This window comes from Marmota marmota, unplaced genomic scaffold (genome assembly GCF_001458135.2).
Source record: "Marmota marmota marmota unplaced genomic scaffold, marMar, whole genome shotgun sequence".
NCBI lineage: Eukaryota > Metazoa > Chordata > Mammalia > Rodentia > Sciuridae > Marmota > Marmota marmota.
The window spans coordinates 43095102-43107096 of record NW_025999900.1 but is presented as its reverse complement, the minus strand read 5'-3'; the positions used below and the strand labels follow the sequence as shown (position 1 = coordinate 43107096).

At 42.9% G+C, this 11995-nt stretch overlaps 1 protein-coding gene across 2 annotated transcripts in view; it reads right to left on the bottom strand.

Annotated features, from left to right (window-relative positions):
* The window catches only part of Ift43 (intraflagellar transport 43), an 81266-nt gene that overhangs the window by 44278 nt on the left and 24993 nt on the right, over positions 1-11995 (bottom strand). The window contains exons 3-4 of one of the 2 annotated variants that reach the window (XM_048799053.1): positions 10446-10532; positions 8205-8269 (exon numbers count right to left, since the gene is read on the bottom strand). In XM_048799053.1, coding sequence (XP_048655010.1) covers positions 8205-8269; positions 10446-10532 — 152 coding nt within the window. The remainder of the gene's footprint in view (positions 1-8204; positions 8270-10445; positions 10533-11995) is intronic. The other variant, XM_015494213.2, reaches the window with a different exon arrangement.

The window sequence follows — 11995 nt, the reverse complement described above, 5'->3', positions numbered from 1 at the left end:
AAAAAAAAAAAAAAAAAAAAAAAATCAATGGCATGGGGACACAGGCAGCCGTGAGTGCTGGAGGATACAGAGAGCACGTGAAGGCAGATCACAACTCGAGCCAACACGCGGACCTTGATTTGTCCTTTTTGCAGCTCAACTTGACAGACATCTTTGAGACGATGAAAGTAACTGAACAGGACCTGGGTATCACATGACATTAAGGAATTATTATTAATCTTGGTAGGTATGATAATGGCACAGTGGTTAATAAACAAAAACAGTCCTTATCAATTAACAGAAATTACCTCCCGTGTTAAAGGAAGGAGGGAGGAGATCAATGACATCGTTCAACACTGTCAGGCTCCTCCACTCACCACTGGCCTCACAGAGGATGATGGATCTTTCACCTCCATCCGTACATCTTCTTAAGACTAAATAACGATGCAGCCTCACATACGTTTAGCTGCGTTATTCCCCATCTTTCAAGTCATGGAGCCCTTACAAATAACAGTTAAATGGTGAACCAGGGTGATGGGCGAGACTTCTCACGGGCAGAGCGAACCAGCCCGGGGGTCCTGGCAGCACTAGGCATGACCAAATGGGCCCAGGGTAGACGGTGCCCGCATCTGGGCACTCCTGCGCTCATGTGCAGTGTGTGGCTCATCGAAGGGGAAGCTCCAGTGACCTCCCCCTGTGACACCTTCCTAAGAGTCCAGCCTCTGTGGGGATGGACAGCCTGCGACGGAGCTGGTGTAAGAGGACAAAGTACGTGTTGGCCACTTGCTCTCAGAGCTGGGAGCCCTCCTGCTCACTGAGGTTTGCCTTTCACACTTTTGTAGCCTAATAAGAATTAACTACTTGCTGCTAACGAGAAGGTACAGGTTCTGACATGGCAATGACATAGATGGAGAGGACAGAAGCCCTTTAGTATTCTTGGAACATCTATGCCATTAAAAAAAGAGAGAGAGAGAGAAAGAGAGGAGGAGGAGGAGGGAAGGGGGGTAACCTCGGGACTAGCACTGGCAGTTCTCCCGCCATCTTGATGTCCTTGACACGTGCAGATGGTGTGGAAGTGGCTGGCACCAGAACAGCCCATGAGGAGGAATGAGCGGCCAATGGAGATTTATGTGAGGAGAGTGAGATGGACAAGGTAAAATTGTCAGGAGGAGTTGTTAGAAAGTAAAATATATTGTGACAATTCCACTCCTGCCGTTCATCAATAAACTGACAGATCATTTAGTGTCAATTAGGAGTGATAGATGGACAAGTCCCCATGATCCTGGGCCAAAATTAATGGCTGGGAGGGAGAGGGTGATTGAAAATGACGGCTGACATTGAGAGCAAAGTCCTCAAAGTCCCCGAGGGGCCATTACTTGCCTCATTCCCTTGCAGATCAATGCAGGGACAAACCCAAAAACAGACACTTTGAGACAAAACTTAATCAGACTACCTTTCCCTCCTCTCACTACCAAGTCTGGTTCCCTCTCATTCAGCTCTAGTCCCCATGGCCAAGTCAGTGACCCATCAATTGTAAGTGTCCCAAATCAGGCAACTTCAATGCCAAGGACAGCTGCCTCCAAGACAGAATCTTTGGCACAGCTATTACCCTGGTGCCAGGAGAAAGGACAGTTGGTGATTCCAGGTCCCGAGCCTTTCCTGAATTCAGCCTTTCCTTGTGTCTGGGGCAAACATAAGAGTCCTGGCACCCATGATCTCCAGCCAGTGAGATGGCCGACAAATGCCCAGTGCTCTCTCAGAGAGTGCTACACAAATAAAGCAAAGGTGTCCGGGAAACTCGCATTTCTAGGCTATGAGCTTCTCATCCAGATCCATGATCAGTCTCCCCACTTCCCACTGTGACAACAGAACTGGAGACCTCTCTTTAAGTCTTACTTTCCTTAAAGACACTGGCAGAGTTGAATGGGGCCTACCTGCACTGCTGTAGAATGAATGTTGTGTCTGGTCCCCCCTAAATTCTTTTGTTGAAATCCTAACCCCAATGTGATGGTGTTTGGAGATGGGACTTTTGGGAAGTGATTAGGTTTAGATAAGGTCATAAGGGTACAGTTCCCATGATGGAGAAGCGGAAGAGACACCAGATCTCTCCCCCCATGTATAGGTACCAAGAAAAGACCATGTAAGGTCAGAACCAGGAAGAGGTCTGTCGCCAAAATCACCACTGTGCTGCTGCACCCTGATATTAGTCTTTCAGCCTTTAGAACAGCGAAAAGTAAATGTTTGCTTTTAAGCTTCCACTATACAGTAATATGTTATAGCAGCTAAGACAGGTGCCTAGCACAGAGTACCATTATCATCCAAAAAAGGTTTGAGGTGGGTACACTATCTTCCCGTGTGCACTTTCTGAGAGTGAAAATAAGGTCACCATCCCCCAACACCAGATCTTAAACCAGAATGTTCTCCTGTCCTCTCTGCTCATCAGAAGTCATGCAGCTTGATCTCTATCTTCTCCTCCAGGTCCCACTTGGGCTTAGTGATTACCTCACTCACCCCGGCTCAGGATGAGTCCAAGGTTTATGGTCTCAGTAACTAGATAGATGGAGTCACTGTTTACTCAGAGTTGAGAGACTGTGGAGGTATAGTTTGGGGGTGGGGGACCGGGGTGGAAATTAAGAGGACCAATCTGGATACCTTAGGCTTAAATTCAAGTGGAAACATCACAAGTTTATTCCTCAGTGAAAACACTAAAGTTTTTTCCTGGATCATTCAGTTTCCTCTTGGAGTAAAATGCTTTTCTTTCTCATGTGCCGTTTCCAAGGTGTTCCCTGCCTGGCCTCTCAGACTGTGGTCTGTTCTGATGAAACAAATTTTGGAGTCATCAGTGTTAAGTTGACAGTTAAACCTGAGACTGGCTGAGATCACACAGAGTGAGTGTTGAGAGAGAAGGGAGGTCTGAGTGCCCAAAACAGACAGGCTGAGACAAAACACATGCAGACTACCTTCCTTTCTCTCTCCCCCAGGTCTGGTTCCCTCTCCTTCAGCTCCATTCCCCAGGGCCTCCAACTCTAGAGGGGTCAGAACAGGCCCCAGACTGAGGTGGCAAACAAGGGAACACCTTGGGAAATAGCACATGCAAAGGAAAAGCATCTAGTTCCAAGAGGAAGCTGATTTGATCTAAAAAAATCTTTAATGTTTTCACCGAGGAATAAAAACTTGTGACAATCTTTGTTTTCTTTGACACAGAATTTGTCTTAGTCTATATTTCAAAGTGAATTCTAGATATTCCAAACACTAAAACCTCCTAATAACTTAGAAAGATGTGGCTTCTAAGATTCTCACTAGTATGAGAACTGCATTTGAGAGTTCTGTTTTTTCCTTAACACTAAAAATTAGTGTATGTTATAAAAAGAACATAGTGTGGGACTCAATATATCATATGAATACACAGAAAGACCACAGAACAGAACAAGCCAAAAAGTAGACTCATGATTTATACAGTGATTTAGACTATGACAGGGGTGGCTTCTCAGATCACTAAAGGAAACACAGATTATTAAAAAGAAAAAAATCATCAGGGCTGGGACACAGTCACTCAGAAAAAGAAAAAACTGGATCCACACCTCATACCATATACCAGAATAAATTCCACATGGATCAGAGATGTGAATTTCAAAAATGAAAGGATATGGTTGTGTTCCAAAGAAACTTCTCTGATTAAAAAAAAAAAAAAATGGCAGGAAGCTTGTGGGCAATAGTTTGCCACTTTCTGATATATAGAAATAAAGAAGAAAGAATCTGAAAACTTACATATGTATATATGTTTACTTTTGAAAAAAAAAAAGTATAGGAAGAAACACCAGAAACTTATAAAGAGATTACTCACAGCGGATGGATGGGAACCAGGTAGAGGGAAGAAGGGCGTGAGCAAGACTGAGGACACCTTGGTACATAATCTCCATTTCTGATCCATGTAAGTGTTTTACATATGCAAAAGTCAATTAAACAACTATGTAAACCTAACTGTGTATTAAAATTTGAGCTCTTAATCCAAATGAGAAAGAATTCAAGTAACTTCTGAAAGCAGCATCTAAACCTCTAGTGTGCTATATTTTAAGGACATGAAGAACTGCAAAGAAATCTTGAGCTTTACTTAGAGGTTTTTATTGGTATTTCATTAGTGATGTAATTACAAAACTACTTCAAGTGTGTGAAAGGACAGAGCCTATTTTCAAAAATGTGTTTCCCAGCTCTGTTCACTGAAGGAGCCTAGAAGCAATGCTGTCCCAAGAGCAATGAGCAGTGTGTGCTCAGGTCTTGAATTCTAAAAGTGTTCTCCACCAAAGGGGCCAATGCTCTTTGGAGCAGTGGCTGACTCAAGGACTAGACAAAGAAAATACAAAGTAAGTTTGGAATATGACTACTGTAGCAGAAAGCAAGCAGGTGCTCAAACACTAATAAGGAATAGCAAAGGAATAAAGGCCACCCTGAAGGAGTTCCCTGGTTAACCTGGGACAATCTGAGCATTAATCATTATTATTATGGGAAAAAAATGATGGAAATGAACTACAACACAATGAATAACAATAAAATCCATGGGTCTACAATTTAAAAAAAAAAAAAAGGTAATTCGGAGAGAATAATGAAAGCTCTTCTTTATTTATTTATTTATTTTTTAATTTATTTATTAGTTTTTTGGCGGACACAACATCTTTGTTTGTATGTGGTGCTGAGGATCGAACCCGGGCCGCACGCATGCCAGGCGAGCGCGCTACCGCTTGAGCCACATCCCCAGCCTGAAAGCTCTTCTTTATTAAAAAACAAAAACAAAACAAAAAAACCCTGTAATTGATATAGAATAAATGATGGAATTAGAAAATTAACATTTTGCAATCTTTGACTGACTCACATGAATGGATACTAAAACCACTAGGTGAAAGATTGTAGAGAACAGAATTCAAAGCGGCACCCCACAGTGATTACTAATTATCATAAAGGAAAAAAAAAAAAAGAAAACTTCACACTGGAGAGTTCTCAAGGTCACCACCTAAGCCAAGTTATCAAACTCAGCAACACCAATAAAGAACCAGTTTGATATGCCAAGAAGCACGCAGTATCACTCATTCTTGCCAAAAACCTTCAACTTGAATCTAGTCATGAACAATTTAGAGAAATGCAGAGTGTGAGACACGCTACAAGTCAGCTGGCCTGCATTCCTCAAAAGCGCAACATCGTGCTGAAGCTAGGGGCTGCGCTGAGGTCAAGAGAGACTAGAGACAAGCACCAAATACAATGTATGAACTCTGACTGGGTCCAGGACCCATAAACGACACTTTGGTGGGGAAATGGGGAAATTTAAATATAAACTATGTATCAAATATTATTAAATCACTAATGCAATGACCTAGATGAGTTCATGATACTGTGATTATCTGGAGAATGTTCTGAATCCTAAGAGATGCATGCTGAAATATTTGGAGGTAAAATGTCATGACATCTACAACTTACTTTCAAATGGTTTAGGGGGGAAAAGTAGAGGAGAGGTGCTGGAGGAAGTAAGGGGAAAGGGTAGAAAGAACAGGAACAAAATTTTAATAGTGCTATTTTGAAAGCGACAACTGGAAAGAAATTTAATGTCTGTTCTTTGAGAAAAATAAAATATATTCCTGTGTATATCATAAGAGAAACTGATGTGGAAAGAATCCCAATGATGCGGTAAAAAGTTTTTTTTGGCTTACCTTTCATTTAAGACTTAGTGCAAGGGATTAAGGACCAACATGATATGTAATCTTGCCTTTAGAACTGGACTCTGAACCAACAGACATTTAGACTGGTTCCCTCCAACTCATAGGAACCTATGACTGCACTCATTGCATCTATAAAATGGGACGAAAGGCAAGGACCAGAAAAAGTCTCAGCCTTCACAAAGCATTCTTGGTGTCAGACTGGCCCAGGTAAACTAAGAGATGGATTAAACCACAAGGAATCACAAAGACTCACCGCAGTGGAAACCTGTTCAGTCTGGAAGCTACCTGCTCTAAAATCCCTAAAAATCCACAGAGGCTAACAGAAGTGGCTAAAGGTAGCAGCCATCATGTCATATTCTAGAGGCCACTCTCTAGAACCACGTTATACGACACTTCCATGTTTACAGTTGCAGAGCTCAGAGGCCTGCATTATTACCTTCTTATGCACCACTGTTAATCACAGGTACTAGCATCACACTTAGTGCTTTTCCTCTATCATATGTTCAAGCCTCAGAATAACTCTTCCCAAAATGTATTATTATTGCTACTTTATAGGGGTAAGTAATTTCCCCAAGTTTATACAGGTAGCTAAGTGCTGAAACCTGAATTTTAACCTAGGTGAGTCTGAACCAGATGTCCACAGTTTTAAACTTATTGTGATGCTGCTTCCTGTGGGGAAAACAGGAGAGATGATAACTGCCACATCTTGATCAGCAGGCAAATCCTGCCCTTTTGAGGGTGGGAGGAATGCAGGAAGGACATGTGGAAGCAAGTTGGAGGACTGCTCTCTCCTCACTCAAAACAAAGATTCTGAAATTATTTCAGAGACATGGATATTCATTCTAGATGGTCCAAGAGGGCCGGGTGCCACTCTAGGTCACGAGCGTTCCCAGATGCTTATAGTAGCTCCAGAGTATCTCATTCATAGTTATGTCCAATCCTTAACACCAAAAGCTAAGACTTTGGCAAAGTGATACGCCTATTCTTAAGGCTCTTAATGGAACTTGCAGTTAAGGAAGATTCCTGATACTCAAATAACCTTTGCTTTTCTTGACCTGGTATTGCTTCTCCCAAACAGATCCTTCTGTAGAAGGTCCTGCAACTCATTGGAGGGATGAAGAAATTGAGGCCAAATAGGTTAAAACACTTGTTCAAGGTCTCTGAGATAACAAATGGCACAGACAGGATTTAAAACCATACAGTCTGGTTCCAAAACCTGCGCCTCTCAACCACCACACTCTGCCATCTCTCTACACAGAACAAGAGATCAGCCTCTGGTATAAGCAGTAGAAAGGCCGGAAGGCTAAGCCACATTCTCACTGCATATATAATTTTCTTCAATCCTTATCCCTTATACTTATCCTTATCCTTACATAGGGAGCACTAGTACGTCCATCCAGAGGCTCAGCAATGGTAAACACCTTGCTCAACACCATCCAGCTATGTGATAATGGAATCTGCATCCTCAGCCCCACAATGCAAGCCCCATGCTGCTCAGATAGTGCTGCCATGTTCACTCTGACATTAGATTATTCTTCCCAGGAACTCTGAAGCAAGAAGATAGGTCGATGAGATAATACTGGATGGTCATAGCATCAATACTTGTGCTGCTTGCAGCAACAGCTTACAGTAAACACAAGACATCTTCTAGGCAGGGTGGTGGTACACTGTTAGAGTCTGTAAACAAGTCAGGATGGCTCCTGGTATTTTTCCAGAGAATTGTTAGAGTCTGTAAACAAGTCTGGATGGCGCCTGGCAAAATGCCAGACGGAGTGGTTTGTGAAGTAAAGCCAGCGAGCCATTAAGTGCGGAGGTTCCTTATTGGTTGACTGATGTATCTAGTTTATGCTAATTAAGATAAGCTATATGGAATGTATATATACCACTCCTGTCCTACAATAAACGGCTCCTACTCCTGCTGTATCAATCTACACAAGTTGCTCGTCATCCCCCAGTTATTCTGCTGCAGCCGGACTGCGGCAGTACACCTGTACCATTCTCTGTGAATGAACAGTGTGGGGTGGACAAACTACAGAATTCACCCACAATAACTAACAGGCAATTCCATTCTGCTTAGAAAGTCAAGAACACAGAATGCTACCATATGAATGAACTTTGAAAACATTATGCCTAGAGGGAGGCAAGGCATAAAAAGAACCACAGACTGTATGATTCTATTGATAAGAAATGTCCAGAACAGGCAAATCAGAGTCAGAAGTTGATACTGCCAAGGGCTGGGAGGTTGGGGGCGTGGGGGACATGGAAATTGACTACTACCAGATACAGGGTTTCTTAAGTGGTGTGATAAAAATGTTCTAAAATTAACTGTGATGATGGTTGCACAACTCTATGCTTCTTCGAAGAATGATCACATTGCACTCTGTGATGCGTGAATGATTGGTATGTGAATTGATACTATCTCAATAAAGCTGCTACAAAAAAATAAAGCAACAACATAGGAGTGACACCCCCGTCCCACCGGCCCACTGCCACCCACCCCCAGGAGTTGCTGGTACTCACTTTGACGCCTTCATGGAATCATCCGCCCAGCCGCCCAGCCTGCGAGGAGGCTTGGGAGGGGGAGCCTGTGATGAAAGAGAAGCCAAAATGACAGTCACTCGATGTGCACATTCAAATGTGGCTGAGGTTCAGGTCATCTAAACCAACAGTCAGCATATCAAAGCACTTCCCTGAGAAAAAAATACAAAAATAAAATGTATATGAATAAAAATATATAGTAAGCTTTCTAATTTACTATGAAAATCTGGGTGTTTTCAGAGCTTCCTGGTGGATAGATAAACTGGCACAGGGTTCATGGAGGACAATTCTCAGATGTGCACTGAAAGACTTAAAAATGCTCACACTTGTGTGTGTACACTGGGGCTGGAACCCAGGGCCCTATGTATACCAAGCACAGACTAACTGTAACACTGAGGTCTGCTCCAGGCTGCTCCTGTTTTCTTAGCCAGTGATTCTAATCCCAGGAATTTATCCCAAGGAAATAATCAGAGGAACATGAATGCTGCTTCAATGTATAGTTGGAAACAACCAAAATGGTCAGCAATAAGGAATTAAATGGTAGAGTACATATGAAAGTAATAAAGACATGACTGAGCGTTGCTTCGAAGACATAAACATAATTCGTGGGTTCAAAGTCTATTTGCCTAGAATGGACACATTCAGAAACCCACGTGCATGAATTCCTGTCCAGCACGTTTTAACTGAAAATACCAAGGGCACAACCACCAATCCACTGAGTCGCTTGAGGGGGGTAAAACAAGAAAGAACATTGCCTAGTTTGACTTGCTCAGCATTTTCCCAAGACTGGTTTCTGAAATTGTCAATTTTCTTTTTCTGAGAAATTTATAGAATTATAACTGTGGCTCTCAGTCTAAGGAGGTACACTGATAAAAGGACTGAAGAGAAGTGGGGGAACTTTCTACAAAGGGCTATAAAAACACATTTTTTTTATTTTGTGGGTCTCATGATTTCTGGTGCAACTACAACAGCCATAGGGAATAAGCATGCAAAGGAGTGTAGCTGAGGTTCAAGAACACTTTACAGAAACAGGCAATGGGCCAGGTTTGGAGGGAAGGACATGGTTTGTTGACCCCTGGACTACACTGTGTGTCACAGAGGCCTTCTTTTTTAAAGTGGCTTAAAAATCACACCTGGAACTTTTAAAGTGAATATCCCCTTCAAAGTGCCTTAACACCTTTATACTTTTGATATTTTAATTTTATACCAAGATATGTCTTTTTTCCTGCTTCTCAAGTAGCGCTCCAGCCTGCCGAGGATAGGCTCCATGTACTTGTGTACATGTACTCTGTGTACAGGCTGCCTGAGCCGCAGCCTGCTGGAATCACTGTTGCGAATCCAAATCCTGGGATGCCTGCATCCACTTAGCCTCTGGGAATGTAAGTCGCACTTCAGAGAAAACAAACTGAAGCTCTCTATGCCAAAGGCAGACAAGAGCTGCTTGAAGGCTCCCATATACGTCAGCAACAATACAAATATTGAAGTGGAAACCAGCTACTGTTTGACCATGCAGGAGGGAAATTCTAAGATGTACTAACTGATTATACCACTGCTTCCCTAGTCACTCCATAATCCTCCATCCATAGGCTGGAAGGGGAAGCCCTCTATCCCATAATTCCCCTTCACTTTTGCACAACTGACTGAGTCAGGGCTGTACAACACTCAATCAGAACCAGCTGGATTCCCTGTCCCAGGAATCTGGAGCTGAAGCACAGAGGCGAGGTGGCTCACACTAGAACTAAAAGGACCCTAGAATCCGAATAACCTAAGAATGCCACAAGCCAGAGCTGGGTGTAGGCAGAATCCAAGGACCCTGTCTGGAACTCTTCCAATGCACAAGGTACAGTGCTGGGGAGACAAAATGATAAAGTGAATTGAACTACACTGAGATCCCCTGAGTCTGGCCTGCAGTTATCTTTCCTGTGCTTTTGTGAATAATATCCTATACTTTACCCAAGGATAGGTCCATCTTGTGATAATGTAAGTAATGTCATAAATTGATAGCCATGTTTTGTTTGGCTACACAATTTTTTGTTTTTGTTTTAAATTTAAGCTACCTTTTATAATATGGAAGATTTCCACATAAAAAAGTCACTTTCCAGCTTGTGAAAAACTGGAATATCCAGTAATGCTTGGGTTGAGCAGGAGCTGCCCCCTCTAGGCAGGACACGTGTACTGCAGTTTGCCACAGGTCCCACCCTCCCTTTCTGTCTCCTTCCTTACTTTTAAGTGACACTGCCATCCATTATTATTGCGTTGCGCTATTGTTTCTCTCTCAGTATAGAATTCTCTCTTTGTTCCTACGAACACCTGAAGTGGGAAAATGAAAACTATGTTACATGTTTTGAAAAAAATGGGAAATGAGAAAAATGGGAGCGTGTTGATCTTTCTTACGTGTTCAGTGTGCAAACTGAAAGCACATCCGCCTTAGCCCTAGTCCCGTTCACTTACTGACACCTGGGTGTGTGGCTCCTGAACTAGATTCCCAGTACCAGGATCCTCTGCCTTCTTCTCTTTGCTCCAGATGTTGGGAAGGGCAGAGGAATCCAAGTAAAATCCGTGGTGCCACGATGTGGGGAGTGTCCCAATCTATACAATGCCAAGGGTCCACAACAGGAGATGGCATGTGTGACTCCTAACACCACCTCTACCTTCTATAGTAGGGTGTGTTACAATGATAACAGGAGGAGCAGAGACTGAACTGGGACGGGATTGCAAAAGATTAGGCAGCATGGAGGAAGAGCACCGAGTAACCCCTAAAACTGGGGAGGATTCAATCAGTGACTCGATGTTAAGAGCTTAAAACAGTGCCTGGCACATAATAAGAGCTCTAGCTTTCCCATGATCACTGCCATCATTATTACTTATACCCACATGGGACAGAGTAGACCATGTGTAGTAAAATATGCAATCATTCGGGGGTGGGGGGGGGCGAGGAAAGACTCCTTTATGTCTGGCCTGATCTTGTAGTTACTCTACTAATGGGTGTCACGTGACTGACTAAGAGAGCTCCCTAAGAGTCTAAAAACCAAAATGATCTGCTTTGTCTCCTTGAACCAAATCCTAGGAAGCCATGGCTACTGGAGGGTGAGTGAAAGTCCTCTCTGCCTTAGGAAACACAAAGCCACATTTTCTTTCATTTTCTCCCCATTACAAAATGGTGCTGGCAGCTGCAAAAAGCTCAGCACATACAAGTCACTCCTTCATATCTGGTACAGTTTAATAACTAGTTCTAAAATCAGAAGTTTTCTTTACTAAGGACAGATGCCTTCAAGAGTTGACATAATATTATAAAAATTGTGTAGGCTGCTAATTTTCATTTCCCCCAAACATCAAGAGCTCCTAGGAGAGGAAGCCCAGAAAAGGTACAAAAAAATCCTGAGCGAAACATGCTAGAGACTACTGGGATCCTCTCTGCTTACCCTACCCCACTGCCAGTAAGCCTCAGGAGGGCACTGAGGCAGGGGGAGATGGGGAGAGAGAAGCAGAACTTAGCTCTCTGCAAAGTGAGGCGGGGGCATCTAGGGAGATGTCAATCTCCTGATGGGGAATCCTTCCGTTCGTTCATGGTTTAGAATTCTGGGCCCTAGGCCTGGAAATGTTTCTGTAAACACTGGAAATGTTTCTGTCATGTCTACATACAGATGCCCTGGCTGGATGACGCAGGCTTAATTAATTACTATTGCCAAATTATAAAGGCTCTTCCCTAGAGTTCAACTTTGTTCCCTTTTTATGGAGTCTGGCACTGTCCTAACTAAAAAAAAAAAAAAAAA